The sequence below is a fragment of the Galeopterus variegatus genome, unplaced genomic scaffold (genome assembly GCF_000696425.1).
Source record: "Galeopterus variegatus unplaced genomic scaffold, G_variegatus-3.0.2 Scaffold478, whole genome shotgun sequence".
Classification (NCBI taxonomy): domain Eukaryota; kingdom Metazoa; phylum Chordata; class Mammalia; order Dermoptera; family Cynocephalidae; genus Galeopterus; species Galeopterus variegatus.
In genome coordinates this window covers 361,416-383,872 of record NW_007726589.1, presented here as the reverse complement: position 1 = coordinate 383,872, position 22,457 = coordinate 361,416, and the positions used below count along the sequence as shown (strand labels likewise).

The window sequence follows — 22,457 nt, the reverse complement described above, 5'->3', positions numbered from 1 at the left end:
AGGTAAAATCAACAGATCTATGAAAAACGGCAAAAAGATTGTGGAACAATTAAATTTAAAACTCAATGGCTCTACTCTGAGCCATTATTTACAAGCAAAAAATGTTATACAGATGACCCTGAGCAATAAGGAAGTGTGAAGTTATACCAGTTACTACAAAATGTATATTGTAACTGTCTCTCCCATATTTTTGTTTCTATTTTCAACTTAATTTTTAACAAGGTAACACATAGACAAGGTTCAAAATAAGAGATATGAAAAGGTACAAAGCAAAAAGTCGTGCTCTCACCCATTCCTCTTCTGCCCCTTAAAATTAACCATCTATGCAGCGTTCCACAATTTTTTATGCATACCACACAAATATAATCTATATATTTATTCCTCCCCACTTTTTAAGTACTATATACACTGTTCTACACCTTGAATTTTTCTATTAATAACAAATCCTTGTAAATTGTCCATAATAGTTAATGGAGAGCATCCTCATTTTTTTTTAAGAACTGCAGTGTACTCTATTGTATGGATAACTTATTTATTACTCCCCAAATGACAGGTGTTTTCCAATCTTTGGTTATTACAAATAAAGAATAATCTTGTACAGGTGTGACTTCAAAACTGCACACATAGGGCCGGCCCTGTGGCACACTAGGGAGAGTGCGGTGCTGGGAGCGCAGCGACGCTCCTGCCACGGGTTCGGATCCTATATAGGGATAGCCGGTGCACTCACTGGCTGAGCGCGGTGCGGGCGACACCACACCAAGGGTTGTGATCCCCTTACCTTAGAAATGATTAACTAAAAATTGTCTTTGTCACGAAAAAGACAAAAAAAAACTAAACAAACAAACAAAAAAAAACCTGCACACATATATAAATAGAATAAATTCCTAGGAGTATAATGTGTTGGAACAAATAAAAATAATAATTGTGAATGCTTATAAAGTGCATGCTATGAGCCTGGCACTGACCTAAGTACTCTACATATATTAACTCATTTATTTAATGTTCCTAATAATCCCATGTGGACAGTACTATTACTATCCCCATTTTCAAGATAAGGAGGCTGGCCGGTTAGCTCAGTTGGTTATTGGACAGTGTTATAACACTAAGGTAAAGGGTTTGGATCCCTGTACTGGCCAGCTGCCAAAAGAGCCGAACACACACACACACACACACACGAAGGTAAAGGTAAGGAAACTGAGGCACAGAGAGGTTCAGTAACCTGTGCGAGGTCAGACAGCTAGCAGGTGGCAGTGGCAATCAACCTGGCTCAAAGTCTATATCTTGGCCATTCTGTTCTACTTTCTCAAGAAGTGTATTTGTACTTTAAATAGATATTAACAAATTGCCTCCCATACCAGTTATGCGAATTTATTCTCTTGCCAGCTTGACTGTACTCTTTTTGCCCACATGTTCATCAAACTTTTGGAATTTTGATAGTTTAATTATAGGTGAAAAATGGAATCTCAATACAGTATTAATATACAGCATTTCTCTTACAATAACTGAGGTTGGGTATCTTCTTATATGTTTAATAGCCATATGTATTAACTTTTCTGTGAATTGTCTATTCATATCCTTTGTGTATTTTTCTATTAGGATTTTGGTCTTTTTCTTATTGACTTCTAGGAGCTCTTTATATATGAGAGATATTAGTGATGTGTCTGTGATATGAACTAGGAATATTTTTCCTAGGTTGTTTTATATTTTGACTTTGCTTATTTTTTTTTTCCTGCTTGATATTTATGAAGTCAAATTCATCAATCTTTTATAGATTCTGGATTTTGAAACATTTCAAGGTTATGGGAAAATTTTCCCATGTTTTTCTAGTATTTTTATGGTTTAATTAAATATTTCAACATTTGGAATTTATCTTGTTGTATGATATGAGGTATGGATCCAACTTAATTTTTTTCCCTGGTAGCTACCCAATGGTTTTATTGAATAGCCTATAATTTTCTCAATGATTTGAGATGTGGCATTTATCAAATTAGAGGTAATATATTCTCCTATGTAATTTGGTTCTATTTCTAGACTTTCTATTCTGTTCTGTTCCATTTTTTCTGTCTGTATATGTATTAAATATTACCATATTATTTAATTACTGAAGCTTTATAATATACTATATTATCAAGTAGCGCTAGATCCTTCTCATTACTTTTAATTTCTGGAGTTTTCTTTATTATCCTTGTCCATTTTTCTTTTTTTTTTTTTTCCTTTTTGTCTTTTTTCGTGACCGGCAACGGATCGCAACCCTCAGTGTCGCGCCCGTACCAGACCGGGACCGGCAACAGGATCGCAACCCTCAGTGTCGCGCCTGTACCAGACCGGGACTGGCAATGGGATCGCAACCCTCGGCATTGCGCCCGCACCTCGCTCAGCCAGTGAGCGGCCGGTCTGTATGTGGGATATGAACCCTCGGCGGGAGCGCCGCCGTGCTCCCAAGCGGCGCACTGTAGCAGTGCGCCACCGGGCCGGCCCAATCCTTGTCTATTTTTCAATTGAACTTAATCAGCTTTTCAACTTTTATTAAAAAAAAAAAAAACACAGACATATTCATTGGGATATTGTAAACTTAGACTTTCAAGTCTTCCCAAATAAAATACTCTGTCTTAAGACCCTGTCTGATTCAGCTAGCCACGGATGTTTGCAACAAAATTATGTATTCCCAGCTGCCTAATGGTAATTGACACTTATTTATTCACTCAACAATAGATATCATTGAACCTTTCAGTGTTCCTAGTTAAAAGACATTTGTCATCTCTTTCAAAGTAATAACAAGTGGAAAACATTCAAATGTTAAAAACTTCCAGATAAATGCTGCTCAATTTAAAACAATAGCCTCCAAACCTGCCACCACCACTTTCTCATCTCCGACCCACAAATCGGTTGAATAATCCTATCAGCCACTGAAAATATCAATGTTTTGTGGATACTGACTTACATGACTTATGCTTTTAGATTTCTGATAAAACCTTTATATTCTTTATTCTAGCCCCTTGCTAATCAAAGTGTGTCCATGGACTGCAGCCTTGCATCGCCAGGGAGCTTGTTAGAAATGCACACTGAGTCTCACAGGATCATGAGGTAGTGCATAAGTACTTTAAAGTTTGAGAAGAAAAAGGCCAGTTCTCAAAGTGTGGGCCTTACAGCAGCAGTAGCATTACCTGGAACAACGTAGAAAATTCATACTCTTGGGTCCCACCCTACACCTACTGAATCAGAAATTTGGGGGGCTAGGTCCAGCAATCTGTTTTAACAAGCTCTCCAGAGGATTCTGATTGCACACTAATGTTTGGAGTCTGGTTCTCAGCCTTGGCTAAACATTAGAATCAGCTGGGGAGTGTGGAAAACTCCCCATCTTAGCATTCAGCCCAGATGAACTGAATCAAAATTTCAGTGGTTCAGCCAAGGAATAAGCATTTTAAAAATTCTCCAGATGATTCCAATGTGAAGCCAAGGCTGAGAACCAGTGGTCTTGTCTGGAACAACGGTTCTCAAACCTGGCTTCACATTAGAATTGCCTGAGGAGCTTTAAAAATATATATATATTGATGCTCAGAATCCCACTTAGAGATTTAAACCAGTCTGGATGGAGCCATGAATCACTTTTTTTTTATTAGCTTCTCAAGTGATTCTAATATCCAGCCAGGACTGCAAACATAGAAATACCATTTCTCCCACATAAACTTCAAATCATGCTAAAGAGAATACAGTTTGGAAGTGATGGAAGAGATACATTTTTCATTTCCCATATGTTTTCTGAGCTCTTAGAGTGTGTTAGGCTAGTTACTATGAAGATTCAAAATAAGTACAAATCACAGTTCCTGCCCACAGGGAACATATAATCTGTATTCGCAAAAGAGACCTGCACACATTTGTATATAAATAATGATTCAAAAGGAACACATCATTTTATGCCGACTATAATTCAATAAAACATGTTACACATATCATTACATCACTGTTAGGTTAAATTCATTTCTATCCTTTTTAAAAGAATAGAAAAGTTCATGGGTAAAAAAAAGAATATGAGTAAGAGGAAGAAAATATATGTTGGAAAAACGAAGAGACAATTTTGAATACAATTAGCCAGCAGCCCTTAGAGATTTGAACCTGGAGAAAGTGGTGGAAAAGGTTAGTGGCCCTTCGAAGAGTAATTCAAGAGCTTAAAGACGAAGCAAACCTAAAATGATTTCAACTTTCCTCCATCGAGGAAATTAGGCTACAGAATAACTGACAATCAACTCACCCCAATATTGTTTAGTAAATTAACTTGTAACTACTAAAAAAATTAGCAATTAAGAAATCAGCAATTAAAGAGTTTATAACAAATCTTTTTCTCTTTTATTATTAGAAATATAACTATTTCTTTTGGCTTATTATTTGCCTCTCCTTTAAATCAGCTCCTTTTGAGAACACTTGTAAAAGTAATGAAAAAACATTGTCCTGGACTGGGAAGAATTACTCCCTATGAATATTTTTTACAGATATTGCAATGTTGAATTTACTTATTTTTAAAATGAGCAACCAAACAAAATTCAAAATTACATATGAGTTTTATGAAACAAAAAGGTACATTCACATTTAAAATTGGGTTAAAGTGTTGAAAACAGCTTGAATTCACCTAAGTTTTTGTTTTGCTAATTCAGCTAAATATACCACACCTATTCCTTCATTTTCTTATTAATTACAAAGGCAAAGATGTGACATAATCCTTTAAGACTATCAAGGGAATTTCTAAATCAAGAAAAATCACAAATGTTCATCCACCTCATTGATCTTCTTCCATCAGAAAATATATAGAAGTTAGAACAGGTTAGAGCACTTTAAATAATACCAATTGGGATTTGGAAGAGGTCTAAGGGCATCCACACTTAACATAATAACCTCTCCTTCATATTTGAAATGATCCCACATTAGCAGGTGATAAATTTCAAGCTGTTTTTCCACAGGGTGGTGGGCTATACTGATCTAGCCACACATTTTTCTTGTGTCCATGGTCTTATCCAGTAGGGGGTGGGCTGATAAAATCTTTCTGTGTGCCCATGAAATAGAGCTAAGTTTACTGGCTCCAACCAGTTTGAGTCCATCATTTGGGAAGAATTTGTCCTTAGAATGATCAGATGAAGAAGAGAGGACACATTATTTTTCTAATTTTATAGATGGAGAGACCAAGACTTAATCATATGTCATTTGCACAGAACAATAAAGGACGGTGTAGTGATTATCAATGGTGGTTGAAAAGGTAATAGAATCATCTGAAGAATTAAAAGCAAAAACCAAAAAACATGTTATACCCTACTTCCCTCCCAAGACCACCCAATATGCACACAGAATCTGAGTTGAGAATCGCTATGTATGTGAGCTGCAGTTATTGATATAAGTGTGTCATGTCACCTCCACTGTGTTGGGGAATTTAATAGGGTTGGAAACCAATGCTGTTGTGGAAACATAAGCAATCCACACAGGAAAGAAATGCTCAATCCTGTATTTTATCTATTGGAATACAGTTTTTAAACATTCTATGGTTCCTGGAATGAGGACATTTTGGATTTAATAATTATAGTAATTACAACCCTGTAAACCATTGATGGCTTTTATTTTGTTCCTAAGAATTTGTGCAAAAATTCCCCTTGTCCTACATGAAGGGGCAACATATAGGGTATAGCATGGAAGCGTTTGTTTTACCCAGACAGGTGGTTACAATGACATCATCATCCCAAAGGAAGGGATATGAGGCCATTTCAAACAAAGCCAAATTCCAGTTGAGTGTTTCAGAAGAGACGTTTAAGTAGCCACTACGTACCTGTTCTAGGTGAGTTTCCCCTCTTTGTTGGTGAAGTTGAAGATAAGAGTTTGTTTTAGGGGTGGGTAATCCCAAAGTCAGTTTGTTTTTTTCCACAAAATATTGTTTGGACTTCCTTCGCCGAGGGCCACGTGATCCTGGCAGGAAAACCTCGTTATGTGAACTTGAACTCTTCACGTACTGAGAGAAGTTACTCGATTTCTCCTCCAGGTCATTGTCACTCAGCTCTGAAAATGGCTCACTGCGATGGGCTGCATGCTCATAGTCTGGGCTTACAAATTCACTACCCAGTAAGGAGGCGCCACTCTGTGAGCTCTTTTTCTGTTTGCCTTTTCCCTCTGAGAGTTCCACCAAACCCTCCTTGGAAGGGTAGAGTGGATCCAAAGGCAGACGTTCTGGAGAGCTGTCTGCAGACTCCGGCAACGCGTCCACAGTCAACAACTGCCCTTCCTCTCTCTTATTTTTCCAGTTTGGGTCATATCGGAGGTCTGAATATTTGTCTTCTATTGGTTGTTGGCTGCCCAAAGCAAAAAAGAAATGGCAAGTCCTCAATCAAAATGAATTCACTCATTATATTCAGTCGATAATTTTATCTGAAATCAATCTCAAAATTTCTCCTATAATTCCCCTTTTACTATCTATTTGTTAAAGATGTATTTCAGGCTAAAATGAGATCCACATATGACACATAAGGGCAAAAAGGTCTTAGTTATCCAAGTTCATTGAAATATGGAATAAAACTGGGAGACAGTGAAATTCTAAATTCCAGAAAACAACTGAAAAACAAATGTCGTTAAAAGTTGTCGTTAAAAAATAATGTTAAGCCAATGAATCACTGTGGTTCAAAGAATGCAATTATGCACACCCACAATGATTCAGTATTTTAGCTGGTGAAGATAAAATTGTATTTCACACTTTAGCTGGTAATATGCATATTTGGCTATATGTCTGGGAAGGGAAACAGGAACTGCTGTCTAGACATTTGCCTCAGTCTGCTCCTTTTGTGGGGAAAGTAAGGTTTTATCCCAACTGAATACCTACATAGGTTCATCCTTCTTTTCAGTGACTTCGCTTTTCACTTCATTTTGTCTTTGCAGATTTTATCAAATTTATTACAGAAAGATACCAAGGCTTAGAATCATACCGTGACTCACAGAAAGGTTCATAGTCTGGTCATCAGGTCTATGCTTACAAAACTCTGCACACAGGTCAGCGCGCACTTGAAGCTGTAGGACGGCCCTACTTGAGTAAAAGGTTAAACATATGGTCCTGCCTGAGGGAAGTGAACTAGTGCATCTGACCCCAAATAAATAAAGTCCTCCCTTTTCCCCATGACGATCTCAATTTGTAAAGCAACCCCTGGTCTTAACCACAAAGAAAAAAATGCTAGTAATATGGCATATTTAATGGCCTCTTTGATCTTCAGAAGCTAAATGGGAGAGATTTTCCTTCCTTGAGTACAGTAGATGCAATCCTCTAATCAAAAAGAAAATGTAAATCACCTAGGCTTTTTATGCTATTTGATATTCCCGTTTAAAGAGGACATAATTTTATGCTGGGTAAACAAACTAATGGTCCCCCTGATGCTAATTTACTCTTAATGTGAACCTGGATTTCTTTGATTTGATGTAAAGCAAAAACTGCAGCAAAAAGCCAAAACTCCCATGCCTTGCTAAATTGTCATTTCAAATTTTTTAGTTCACATAATGAAGATGGGAAACTTCTTGAAACAGGCTGCTCTTCCTTTTCCAACAAGAGAAATGATCTCCTCCAGCAAAATGCCTGAATGGGGAGGGTCCATATTTGTCAGGAAGTGGGATGTCAGACTGTACATCTCACCACTCCCTGAGCACCTCAGGGTTACTTGCCTCTGGGGCTTTGATAAGCAGCTTTCTCCTGGGTGATGTCTTGTTATATAAACTCACAGTATTTCTTGGCCCTGCCTTTCATTTGGCTCTTAAGAGTCATGGGGCATGCACATGGGACGATCTGGGCACAATCTGGACATAGGACTGGACAGACCTAGGCTCAAGCTCTGGGTCTGTCACTACCTAATATGCATCAGTTGGCAAATCATGTCACCTCTGAGACAGTTTCTCTCATCTGTAAATAGGGATAAATTATATTTGTTTTGTTTATTTCTCAGGACTGCATAAGGATCAACATGAGACAGCGTATCCTGAAGTGCTCTGTACTTGTGATGGTCTAACCTTTCATCACAGTGATCATGTCTGCTCACCTAGATAAACTGCTGGGCGGCAGGGGTGGTGAGTTAACCATCCTTCCCTAACTCTGCCCTAGCACACTGCACTATGCTATGGATGTAATTGTTAATAAGTGCTTCTTAAGTAAATAACTGTGTCTCTAAAAATACTCTAGTCAACACAAATACAGCATTATATATTTATTTTTACTTATTTTTATTTTTAATATGGAACATTTCAAGAATTTGCGTGCCATCCTTGAGCAGGGGCCATGCTAACCTTCTCTGTATCGTTCCAATTTTAGTATATGTGCTGTCAGAGCAAGAACTAGATATTTATTTTTAAAAATCAATAGTAATAAATTAGAATCGAAACATGCAGAAGCTTCTTGCACTGGACCAAATTAGCGAATGTTTTTGGTGCTTATCTTGTACTAAGTTAAACATAACGTTCAACTGTGGTTATTGAGGTGGGGAAGAAGGCTCAATTATTATCTGCAAGTAAATATATTTTTTTAATAAAGAAAGGTGCCATTTTTCCCATATCCATACTATACTGAAAGGAAAAATCGAACTTAACTTTCCTTGTACATTCGTTCACTCATTGATTTGACAGATATTTATTTATTGAGCACTTACTAAGCTAGAGGGACACAGTGTTAAGTGGCATGGCATTGGACTCACAGCCTCGTGGGGGATACAGATGAGGAAACAAGCAATTTACAATTTGGATTGATGCATTTTCTTATGAGGACCACAAGGCCACTGGGACTCAGGAGGGACACCTGAGCCTATTGTGGGAGGTCAGGAAAGCTTCCTGGAGGAAGAGATGGCTGAGACCTAAGGCTAAGATGGGCAGGAAGTGCACACCAGGCCGAGGGAGCAGCTAGTAGAAAGGAATGGAGGGGAGAGAGAATGCAGTGCTTGCAAAGAACAAATTCTGTCCGGATAAAGTGGAGGGTGAGAGGAGGGAAGGCTGAGGAGTAGAGCTCAAGGTTAAGCAGAGGTCAGATCTTAAAGGGCTTTGTAAACTCTGTGAAGGAGGTTGGGCTTAACTAAACTAACCTGAGAGTTTAATCAGAGAGCAAAGAGTTTAGTAATTACTTAAATACTTCTGGACAGCCAAAGTGATGAGTTTCTAGAAGGGATTATCTACAGAGGGTATAAAGTATTTTTTGAGAAATTTAGAAGAGGTAGTCTTCTGCTGCTCACTGTTTAGAGCAAGGCTTGCCCCCTGTCAAAGGTGACAACACTGGGGATCACTGTTCTGCCACTCCATTGAGGGGAAACACCTGGAAAAACAGTACACACTATCGTGTGCCGATCTAGGGAACGTTTGTAGTGAATCTTGTTTTTTCCTTAAAACAACTCTGAGAGAAGTACTGTTATTATCCCCATTTAATAGATGTGGAAACTGGGCTTAGAGTGCTTGTGTGAGTCTCCTGAGGTCACAAAGCTAACCAGTGGTGGAGCCAGGACACAGCCCCTGGCAGTCTGCTGTGGAACTGGCTGCTGTCCGTTAGGTTGCATTGCGTCATGCTGCTATTCCCGAGGTGGTGGTGAAGCAAGCGTGCTGCAGCATGTGCCTTACGTGAGTAAATGAACTGAGCAGTCAGCCAGCCAGTCAACAGATAGGTATTGAGCACCTCCCTATGTACAGGCAGGAAATGAGGCACAGAAGATATAGCAGCGAGCAAAACAGAGGCAGGCTGATGGATCTTACCCTCTACTGAGGACGATGGGCTTTATGCACCAACTGTACTAATTAACTAATGAGTTTGATGCATAAAGAATACAGGATGTTATGGGTATTTAAAATGGGAGGACATAACCTTGTTATCACTGAAAATATGTTAACCTCTTACCTCCAGATTCAATGACTAGATGATAACTCAAAGGCCATTTCAACTCCATTGTTCTATGATTCTATGATGGACTCACAAAAGAAGCCCACTAGTTTTTTTAATAGGTAGTCTTTAATGATTTAAGGGAATGAATTACCTGATTTCCATCTCTGCAGTTATACTAAGAAAACTGGGGCACTCAGACTGGTCATCGTATTTAACCAGCATAGCTGATAATGGCCTACTGACTACAGTCATGGCTACAGACCTTCTTCAGTCATGTGTAATATTTGCGGTGCTCTTTTTCTCTTGATAATAATATGGTACAGCATAGAATTAGACTGCCTGCACTCAATTCCTGGTGCCACCAATGTGAATGTGAGCAAGTTATTTAGTTTCCTCATCAATAAATGGGGATAACAATAATTCCTACCTCACAGTGCTGTTGAGAGGATTAAGTGAATTAATATATGTAAATGTATAGAACTATGTAACTGGCACAGAGTAAGAGTTCAATAAAAAAGCATGTGTCACTGGTCTTTGCTTGCTGTCACCATGACATAGCTCTGTTGTTGTGCATGTGTTTCCTGCTGATGGATCTCAGGGGATTCTTCTCTCCCCAAGGCTTAAGTTATTTCCAGGCACAAAGTTGTTTTGTGATTTACTAGTTGGTACCCTGATGGCCTGAAAGAATTTAACACCTATCTTTAAAAATCCAGTTTTTAATCATGATTTAGTCATTGTGGAGATATAGGATTAAGAAATGTCAGTGTTTCCACATAATGAAATATTTTAACAACTGCTGTAAGATGATGGGGTAGGTAAAACTGGGAGAATTAAATTATTTTAGTCCTCCCCAAAAAACTGTAACTTCAAGCATCAACAAATTTCCATTCTTAAATGGCTGTAGAAACATTACACACTACAGAAAAGACCGTTTTAAGTGGAACCTAGAAAATACAGAGGGATTTGAAACGAACCAGAGAAAATGAGTTGCTTTGGCTGAGAAAAATGTTTTCAAACCGATTGTTTGAAGAGAAACTCTAAGAATGTGTATACAAGGATAGAGTCTGAAAATGTGGCTCTTCTAAGAGTGTTATTTACGCTGCACCATTTACACTTGCAATGATTGTCTTTAAATGTCCCCTTTCTCCCCTTTCTGGATGGAAACCCTATGTTGGAACAAATGAAAGGTTATGTTTTGCAAAATCATGAGCATGAAAAACTGTCATACTTCACAGAAACAAATCTAATTGTTGAAACAGAACATGATACTAAAGAAGCCCATTGTACTGAGCTTGTGTGCTAAGAAGCTCAATTGTGTTTTGTGGTCCGGGTCAACGCACTGGGACAAAATGAACGTGAGGTGCTCTTTCATCAGTAATCATCTGCACACAAAACACGTGCCTCTTTTCCTCCCCATTTGATAGAAAGGTTACACAGACAATGAGTACACAACTCTTTTGTTACCGTTCAGACAGCAGATGCCGGGTCTCCTCTTCAGATGCCTAGGTTAGAGACGGGTAAAGAGAGGAAGGGGGTGGGGGGCCGTCTCACATGTATATGCCTTGATATTTGCTGGCTTTAATGGACCATATTTGAGTACTTACTGTGACAACTTCAAACAAAATAAAATCAAATCTCCATTTAATGAAGAGCCTTATATTCAGTATTGTATTCAATCAAAAAATTACTAAAATTAGTGCATGTTTCTAGTACAATTAACGTCCTTTGCACTCACAATAAAATATTCAATAACTGGCCATTTTGCCTGTTGAGAAGGTGAATAAAAGCGTTGCTATTAATCATTTAGCTGTTATTTATTTGCCACTTTATTTTAAGTAGGCAGTTAAATTGAAACTGCACATGTTATTATTGATTGAGGTTTAATTTAATCCTTTTAAACAGAACAATTATTCCCAATTTATATGCCATTAAATCTTTTATGCCTATGAACAGCAAATTCAATTTTTGTTTAAGTGTAAAGTTTTTAATGCATCTTTAAGTAAGTATAAAACTGACAATTGTTTTTAAGGATTTCTGAATTCTATGCTCACCTAATCTTCTTATCAATGGCTTTTAAGTAAATAAAATGAAACAAATCCAAAAGATTAAAAATTCACTTTTGCAAGTTCAAAATAAAACGGTTTCACAAACATACTGAAATGCTTTGTGGAGGTTAATTGCACAGATGTTAATTAAATTTCATTTAATGCAGACATTTATTTTGTGAAAAAAAATTTAAACATTTTAGTAGAAAAAAACGATTTAATGAGCTGAAGGCCAAAGACTGTCTATAGAAACACAGTAAGGGGCTGGATTGTTATCTAGTGAATTTTATTTACAGCATTTATATAATTTGGATATTTCCAACCAAAGTCCTTCTTTTTTTCCCCAACAACAGATTTGTGGCTGCAAAATAACCAGGTAATTGTCCCAAGTTCTGATCAGTACCAGTCTTGATTCAAGGACAATCTGTGAGTTAACTAAAAATAAATTATCTAAAAGGACATGTTAGTAATTGCGATGCAAAATTCTAGTACCTCACTTCTATTAAGAACGTGTTATGCGAAACCAAGGCTGCATCTTCACAAGGGAAATGCTGTATGACACAGTATTTAGAAACATAATTCTTGTTCAGTGAGCATTTACAATGCTAATCCAGACATTTCCCATGGACGGCTTGGGTGTTCCTTTCTTTCTCCCAGACAATGGCTAAGAGGCAAACCTAGATTTAGAAAATTTCTAGGTGCTTAAATTTTCTTTAGATAGAGTTTCTTATGTTTTAAATGCCAGATACTAACAGCAATGGAACTGCAAGGTAGCTGTGATATCACGGGAAAAACAACAGACAGGTTGTGACACCTGGGTTCTAGTCCAGGTTTAGCCACTGACCGTGGTGTGAACTTGGGTGAGTCTCTTCACCACTCTAGGTCTTGGGTTCTTGCTTATAAAATAAAGGGAATAGGCTGAACTTTACTAGCCCTAACAGCTCTGAGAGTCCATTATTTTATTAGGTGGATTGGACCCATCGTACAAAACTTAGCAATGTATATGTGTTGGGAAAATCATTTAGTTTAAATTCAACATTAAAAAGTTTTACTAATCAAAGTTTTGTATATTTTCAAACTTGTCAGGGAGTAGAAATAAGTGAAATGTAAAGGTCATGAATTAAATTTTCCCTCTGGAAACTTGCTTACATTCTTCATGATCCTCTTGATAAATTTACGCGATTGTAGGTGATACAAACTTAAATGACACTTTGTGAGGTTTTGAACTCATTATTTATTTACTTATTTTAACACAATAATGCATCTCGGTTTTGAAATAAACTAGAAAGGAAGTAGTGATTGTCTCAAGGGGCAGCCAACCCCAGGAGTCACTGTGGCTTCGGCATTTCTGGCAGGGACTCTGCCTTTAATAGACACAATTCATGCCCATGCACACCCTTTACTTCCTTCTATGACTGCTCATCTGTTACGATGGCACCATGCCTGCTCTGAGGAGTGTGTCAGGATTTAACCAAAGCACAGTGCATGAATAAATGAATGAACATAAAACAGAAATGTCTAATATCTACGACCATAATTCACTTCTCTGATATTACTTCCACAGGCTCAGAAATAAATAACTAAAATGCTATTCCCAAAATACTGTGTGGAAACACCTGGAACATGGTATGTAGTGTAATGTATTTGAAGAGGTTGGCCAACCAATGGCCTTAAATTGAAAATGTATCTAATAAAAGATAACAGAAATCGACAGGGATGAATGTTGCTAAAAACCAACAGGGATGAAAGCTGACTCCTGGAAGTTCCTAGAATGTTCTCAATAATCCTAGAATATTAGGACTACTTCAAATGTCTTCTTTAGTCTCCCAACCAGTGCAAAAAAAATCTCTACAACACCTATAAGAGACAGTAGTCTAGCCTCAGCTTAAATATTTCCAATGTGTTCTACAAAACAACCTGGGAAATTCGGGGAGAAATGAAAATCCTGTTTTGGTCTTCATTAAGTCTCTTATTATGCACTATCTGTTTTGGTTATCCAATACTGCTCTTCAAGCCCTAGAAATCATCATTCAGTACTTCACCTGAATCTCATATTATTAATCAGAAACAACATGTGTGTTGTTCAGAAACAACACATATGAAAGCATTTGAGAGAAAAAATGATACGCCACAACACAATAAAAATGCGGACTGTTGTTTCTAAGTCCATTTTTTACTTTCAGATCATACTGAATACTCAGTTTAACTAGTAATTCCTCATTGTGTCTATCTGCCTTCTATTACTTTCTAGCACCAGGTGCTTTATTAGATGGAATACGGGCCTTTTGTGGAGGCTGTGGTTCCAGCCAATGAGAGAGGAAGGCATCTGTAGACCTCGCTGCATGCAAACATTTCTGTTTCCCAGGAGAGGTGCTGAAGAATAAAGGCTACTATGACCCTGCTGCCCAGAGGAAAATAAACTTAATGTCTATTTATTCTGAGGAAACAGTATCCTTTAAAATTTTTTGTTACTGTACTAAAATTTATAATTTTATAGGCAAATTTACTCTGGCTTCAGTTTAGTCCATACTGAAATGGTCATATCTTTCATTTTTACTAGATAGTAAAATGGAATTCTTTATCAGGTCAATCCCTGATTAGCAATCTAAATACTTATAATTAGAAGCTCAGGCTTTGGAGTTAAGAGAGAATTCAGTTCAATTTCTGGCTCTCCCACTTAGTAACTATATATACGTACACAACTCTTAGAGCTTGGGTTCCTTATCTGCAAAATAGGGATAATAATGCCTAGCTAGGAGGCTCTTGTAAGGATAAATGAGATAGTATATATAAAGTTGTACAAATCGTAGCTAATTAGATGGGTATTCCTGTAAACAAGACGTTATTAAACACATATCCTAGGTACTGTACTGTTGTTCTCTGATTTTTTAAAAATATATAAGGTTTCAGAAGGCCCCAGGACTATAGAGGTTATTTCTAATGCTCTAGGAATTACACTGATCTCTTTCTTTGTGAGCGCTGAGTGTCACAAGGCTAGTCTGGAGTGGGGTTTAAGGATTATCACATGAAGATTCTCTCTCCACTCTTGATTCATCCACTACGGTCAATGCTGCTCCAATTTCTATTAAGTAAAAGGTTTTTTCTAATCCATACACATTGAACTATGGCTTGACTTTGGTGAGGTACAAGAGAGTAATTGCTTTGAGAAGGTTCTAGGAACATCAAAACACAAGAGTAGGGCTAAGTGATTTGTCAGACAGCTTTTAAAATTATTGCCTATAAAAGCAAGAAGAAAGAGATTTTCCTTGGTTTTAAGGCTAGGCTTTCACTAATTTTTTTTTGAACTACAATTCCCAGAATGCCATCTACCTTACAGAAATGAAAGCCCACTTAAATTTCATATTGAGAGTCTGAGATCAATTTATTTGTCTTTTTCATGACTCATAAACTACTCAGATCCAAGCAACAATATACCTAGGAAAAGTTTCCAAGACTAAAGTGAGGCAGAGAAAGGCGCCAGTAACTAAACATCACCTGAATAATATTTTTGAGGCATTATTTAGCTAAATGCTTTAGTTCTGTTTTCCTTTGTGGTGCTCGATGTACGATGTGCTACACAGCTGAACAATTACTAAGACTATACCCCATCCTAACCCTGGGGTGTATAGTCTATCATTAAAAATTTCCAAGTGAACCTGAGGAAAACAGCATTATTTAAGAATCTCTGACTCAGAAGACCAAGAATCTAACCATAATTTTGATGGTTACAAGCATTATTCTTTATTTTGAAATACATTTGGCGATATTTAAATCATCCTTTGGTAAAGAACAAGGGTTAAAATCAGGTCCCTGAGCACCCAACAGAAGGCGGAAGAACTCAATAGCTGGGGACATGAGTCACTGATGTTCTTTATCCTAAAAGCACAGACAAGAAGACCTATCCATTGCAAAAGATTTTTTCTTTTTTTTTTTTTTTTTCCTTTTTTTGTCTTTCTCTGATCACTAAAGAGACTGACAAAGTGAAACGTGTAGCACAAAGGAAAAATGAGAAAACGAAAGTTTAGAAACCATGAAATATAAGGGACGGTTGAAAGAATTGGATCTGTTTGACTTGAAATAGGATCTAACTTTTTTGGTTTTATTTTATTTTATTTTTTCCTTTTTGTCTTTTTTCGTGTCCGGCAACAGATTGCAACCCTCAGTGTCGCGCCCGTACCGGACCGGGACCGGCAACGGGATCGCAATGCTCGGTGTTGCGCCCACACCTTGCTCAGCCAGTGAGCGGCTGGTCTGTATGTGGGATCCGAACCCTTGGCGGGAGGGCCGCCCGCTCCCAAGCGGCGCACTGTAGCAGTGCGCCACCGGGCCGGCCCAAGATTTTTTCTTTTTGATGCCCCCGTTCCTGTAAATAAAACTAGTATCATTTATTACCTAGGAGACTATGAATATCTTAGAGTCAGGACAGAAACATGGTTTAGAGCGTGCCGTCAGACTGCCTGAGTTTTCTGTCCCACCACTCACTAAACGCAATAAATGGGTATAATACGACCTCTTCAAGCCTCATTTGCAACCTTCTAAAATGGGATCATTATAGCGTCCATAAATGAGAAAATACACATAAAGTGTTTAGCACAGTGATGGGCTCATGATAAGCATGCTATAAATGCCAGCTATTGTTATTAGGACACTTGAAATAAACTTTGGCTTCTCTTGTTCCTTCAGTCTCCATTATCTAATCTGTCACCAAGTTCTGTCAATTCTTTCATTTATATACATCTATGTATATAAAATTTCAATTAAGGCATTGTTAAAAAAAAAAAAACAGACTGGGAACATCCCAATGTCCACCCACGGGTGACTGGATAAATATATCATGGCACTTCCATGTACTGGAATACTCTGTAGCATGAGGTAAATCTATAAATACAAATGTGGAAAGATACCCAAGATGTGCATGATATTTTGTTAAATGAGGATAACCAGTTGCCAAAGAGCATGTCTAAATTGATCTCCATTGGCTAAAGACATGTAAAAAGATGCTCAAGCTCAAAAGTCATCAGGGAAAAATAATTTAAATCTGTAAAAAGATAGGATCTTATAACCCGCCAGAGTGGCAAAAGTTAAACCAAGATCAGTAATTTTGAGGACTGGGAACTCGCAGGTAAAGTTGAAGATGTTTATTCTCCTAGGAACCAGCAATTCCACTTCTTGATACACAGACCCTAAAGATACTCTTGCACTTGTACCCAAGGAGGCCTACAAGGATGTGCACAAAGCTTTGTCTGAAATAATGAAAACTGGAAATTATCAACAGGGTAAAGAATGGGCTGGCCTGTTAGCTCCGTTGTTCAGTGTGCAGCCTTATAACACCAAGGTCATGGGTTCAGATCCTTGTACTGGTCAGCATCCAAAAAAATAAATAAATAAAAATAAAAATAGGGAAATGAATAAATTGTATGTTCATATAATGGAACTTACATAGTAGTTAAAAATGAATGAACTAAGACCCCATGTCTTAATTCAAACACATCATGTTTTGTAAAATGTCAAAAACATAATGTTGATGGAACAAAACAAGGCAGTGTATATTTATTTACTTATATATTTATAACTTATTATAGATTACCTATAAAAGCGATGAATAAAAGATTGGTAAGACAGATGCACACCCATGTAAGAGTAGGTATTGGTTACCTCTGAGGAGGAAGACAGGGGAATGGATTTGAGAAGAGGTACAAAGAAAATTTATCGGTAATATGTTATGACTTTAAAAATATATCTGAAACAAATATGGCAATAAGGGTTATAATGTATTTTTCCTTATACTTTTCCATAAGTTAGAATTTTTTAATAATTAAAAAAAGCCAATATCAATGACAAAACAAACATTCCTTTAGAGCCCTATGACCTTAGGCAGTTATTCATTTCTGTTGGCCTCTCATTCTCCTTTTCTGTAAAATGGGAATAGTTATGATGAAGAATTAAGTGAAACTACGGATAGGCCTTTAAAGAGTGATATTATTATTATTGTCATTTTTGTAATCATTACGATCCAGTAGTCTCTTTGCTCATTGTGTGTTTGCTCTCTAATTCAAAATGCACCAGGTTGCAGAATAATCCTCCTTAAACACTGCTTCATCTCACTGTTCTCCTCAAGAACCTGTACTTTCTCCTCCTGGCTTACCCAACCCAGTCCAATCAAGGGTGTCTGTCTCTCTGCAGCCGCCCCACACCTCTCTTCCACCCCTAGCACCTCAGTGACAACACTTACCACTTTTATTGTATTTTGAGATCCCCGAAGACACATACAAGGTTGATTCAATTCAATATCTCCAATGAAAGAAAGAAGGAGCAGAAGAAAGAAAGAAAGGCTCAGGAGTGGGCTCTACTTCTGGCTCTCACGTGAGGCCTCGCAGTGACTGTATCCCTAGGACAAGTCATTTGAGCTCTGTGGGACTCAATGTCCTCATCTGTGGCGTGGGGTAGTTATGCTCAACAACCTATAAATCCTTCTTCCAGTACTAATGGAACGTTTTCAAGGCCCCTATAATCAAACCTACTCAGTCTATTTTCCCTAACCTCATAACAAGTCCTCTGCAGTCCAGCTGGGCTCCCTAAGGTGCCACAAACATGGCACTCTAATTCTATTACGCAAATCTTACCTTGTCTTCAAAAACCTGCCCTCGTTCTAGGTCTTCCAGCAACATTTTCTCAGTATATTTGAACTCCGATTTTAGAAAAATCTAATACATATATATAACTTATAAGGAGCCAGTCAGTGTTCTAAGAACTCTCTCTCTATAAATTTATTTTAGCCTCAATGATAAGTGTGAGGTAACCATTACTATTATCTCACTTTTACAGATGAGGAAAGTGAGACATAGAGAGATTAAGTGGATTTGGCCCAGGTAACAACTAGTAAGTGGCAGAACCAGGATTTGGACCAAGGTGGTCTGCTACGAACTGTACACACTTCACATCACAATAAAACTCCAAAGTCAATAGCATTTAACTTATCTGTACACTATCATATCATTTAGTACCTCATCAAAACAGAATGATACCACTCCATTATTTCATATTCCCTTATACTTTTTTGTTGCATAAAGATAAATCTCATAAATACTGATTATTAGATTAAATCTTTATATGATCATATAAGCCCCAGGTGGCAGACCTCTGCTCGCTCTGAAGGAATGGAGCAGGTAGGATTCTACCTCCAATTATTTGTACTCTATTGACATTCATAGCAATCCTGTGAGACAGACAGGCCAGATCATTTGACAGATAAGAAAAAGAGAGCCATGAAAGAATTAAGTGACTTATTCCAAATTATATACTAAACAGCAGCACCTGGACCAAATCAAGACCATGGGACTCCAATCACATGTACAGACATGGCTTTCTGGGATTTCTTCAAGGTGAGGTCATAGCAGTGGAGACACTTGGAATATAGATAGGAAATAAGGAGTATAAGAAATGCAAATGCTGTTATTAGTGCCTATTGCATCATTTTAATTTAAAAAAAATGAACATGGCAAAAAGCATGGCAGCCAAGCTATCCTTAGCTGCTTGGAGACCTGTCTCACACACATCACAAGATGCACATTAGGAGAGCCTGTCCTTGCTCTCACTTGGAATGGTACCAGTAATTATTTAACAATACATTTTAGAACCCGTTATTATCTTCCACAAGCCCATTCCTTACCTGTTATTGGCGTCATTGTCCCAGGTGTGGAGGTTTTCCTCGCTGGCCATCTGAGCTGCTTTTCTGCTTGCTTCCTCTTCTGTCTCACTCAGGCTTTCCCGCAGAGGGCTTTCCTCCTCTAAGCTGTCAGGCTCCAAATCATTGTCCTGGATTTGGTCCTCAAATTCACACTGGGACTTCATCTCTTGAGTGAGGCTTTCAGAATCAGATTCCAAGGAGTCTTTTGAAATCAGATGTAAGTCTTCTTTCTTAAAAGGTGGGTCTGTGGGCCGGATATTTAAGTTGGTATGATAGATAGGAGAGTGAATAGACAGCTTGGGAATTAGTTTACTATTACTCATCTTGAAAAATGCAAAAATTAACAGGTGATATTCTTGTTGATAGGAGCAGTTGGCTGATATTTAAAGTTGTGGTTCGCAAAGGCATTACCTAAAAAAATTATATTTATGTTATTCTGTGAGTTCTGAAATCCCCTTAATGCCAGTGCTAATCATAAATTTAAATGGGTAAGAGAACCTTGTTATACTATCTGCAGGCTTTTGTATGCACCCTTTTGTGTGTATGAGAAAGGTCTATTGGAAAAACTATTGTTTTTCTCTCTACAGAAACACATCTGATGTAGAGCTCATAAACAGCCTGAGTAATCGAATGCAGTTTTACTGAGGAAATCAAATAGGTGCTTGGAAGCAGAGTTCTATTTCTATCTTCTGAGGGCTTGTTATAGACAAGCCTGAACAAAGCCAAATAGTTAATTATAGATAGTACTTTAATAGCCTTATTTCAAATGCCCAGGGCAACAATGTAAATATGCCCTGTTCAGTAGTGTTCATGAATAGAGTAGAATGGGTTCAGGGTCTACCTTTTCTGGAAAGTAAAGGAAGGAGAGAGAAGAATGTGGTTTCCACACTTGAAACTGTAAACAGGGAAGCTGTTTGGGGGACCTATTTCAGCTGGCTACATCATTTGAAAAAAGACGTTTTGATACCCAGGTTGCTATTACATAGGAAGGTATAATTTAGGTGGACATTACATGGAGATCAACCTTAGCTCAGTATTAAAAACAATAACAATGCAATAATGATTAAAACCGTCTGACAAAAGATTTGGTGCCCTTGTGAATTCTGCCACTGAGCGATTCAAAGCAGAGACTGGATGTCCACGTACCTGAAAGAAATGCTGTCTTGGGGAAAGTTGGGTGGGTGGGAGATTGGCCTGAATAACAGCTAGGAGTTAGAGTCCCTTCCAGCTCGCTTAAGAGTGTGATTCCAAGTGAACCCTCCCTGTCTCAAAGGGCTATTTATATGACCTGTGAGGTGGTTTATGGAAAGTCTGCTTTGAGTTCATGTAAGGTTGAAAGGAGATGATGTTCTTCGACTGTGCTCACTTTCATCTCTACCTAGCATTTCTATTTTGGTTTGTCTTCTTACTGGCTTTAATGCTGTTCTTTTTTCTCTAAGCCAGATAACAGAAACCTTTACCATTACAGATTACTGTAAAATTTGTTTTAATGTCTTGTTATGTTTCTTTTGGCAAATCTTAAATTTAATTAAATAACACAACCTTATTCCTATTCCTGGGATTACTTATAATGTTGACCTTGTTGCTAACGTTTCCAAGGAATATCATGAGCTCCTTGGAGGAAAGCATCTTAACAAACATAACAGACAAAAGGTAATGTTCATATTTAAATACACATAGTTTTTCTATTTAACTTAAAGATCCCCTGTTGATAGACTAACATATTTAACATCTAATTTTACAGACTGGTTTGCTTTATTGTCTCTTATTTTAAAAATACATATTGCATTGTGCAGTATTATTTTTATACTGATAAGCAGATTGTTGCTTTTTAGGGTGTTTTTAGAAAGTAGCAAATCCATCAAATATTAACTAACACATTTTAACTAAAACAGTTTGTATATACACAGATTTTACTGTAAGAGTTAAGGTATTTGAGATCTTGAAGAGCAAGCTCAAAATAATCATCGTAGTTCAATTTAGAATTGCTCTTCTATAAAATAATTCAGTCCCTTCGATTTCTCCTCTTTTCTTAATGAGATAGACTAGGGTTTCTTGGAATTAGTAAGTAATAAAACAATGATCATAGAAGATAATAATTCTGTTGTTATTGTTAACAGATTAATGAAATTTGGGACAGTATGGAAAGAGAAAAGCCAAATACCTCAAAAGCTGAGTTTTCCGTGGAGGCCTCATCTTATAAAAGCATTGGGATTAAAGAAGGAAAAGCTGACAGCTTGAATAAGTCAGAAAGTGGGCGTTTTAAGTTGAATGATGTAGCTCCTTAGTACCATGCAGTAAAAAATGCTTGTGGCACTGACATTTCTCAGACAGGCTAACTAACCAATCTCCTAAACAAACACGAGAGACAGGGATGTATCCGACGGTATCTAGGGAATAAGAAACGGCCAGTTCCCCAGGCTTCCTTCAGGACCTGGGGTCTAGTCCACTATTTCTGGGACAAACGAATTTCCCTCTGGGGGTGAAAAGGTGCCCTGCCTGCGCTCACCGAGACGAATGGGAAAGAAAAGGTTGCCTGCTTTGGAACCGGCTGGAGGGACCTTCAGTTTGTGTCTCCCTTCGCCTGGTTCTGAGGGACAAGACCGGCCGCCAGGGGCGTTTGAAGGTCCAGGAAGTGACGGGTCCTGCGGCTGTGCGCCACAGCCTCCCCGGATCGCGGTCCCCGTCCGCGTCCCCGGCCCCGCCTCGGCCGCCCCGCGTCCTTCCCGCCCCCGTCCCGAGGGCTCTCGCGCCCGCTCCTGTGAGTTCTCCCCGTCCCGATCTAGTGGCTCCGAGGGGGTCGTGCAGTCCCCACCCCCAGCCCTTCCCCGGGCGCGCCGCCCACCCGCCTTCCGGGAGGCAACCA

At 38.2% G+C, this 22,457-nt stretch overlaps 1 protein-coding gene across 2 annotated transcripts in view; it reads right to left on the bottom strand.

Annotated features, from left to right (window-relative positions):
* The window catches only part of LOC103587691 (chromosome unknown open reading frame, human C11orf63), a 58,593-nt gene extending 38,679 nt beyond the window's left edge, over positions 1-19,914 (bottom strand). For both annotated transcript variants that reach the window (XM_008569214.1, XM_008569213.1), the window contains exons 1-2: positions 19,574-19,914; positions 5,807-6,323 (exon numbers count right to left, since the gene is read on the bottom strand). In XM_008569214.1, coding sequence (XP_008567436.1) covers positions 5,807-6,323; positions 19,574-19,914 — 858 coding nt within the window. The remainder of the gene's footprint in view (positions 1-5,806; positions 6,324-19,573) is intronic.
* Positions 19,915-22,457: the final 2,543 nt, after the last annotated feature.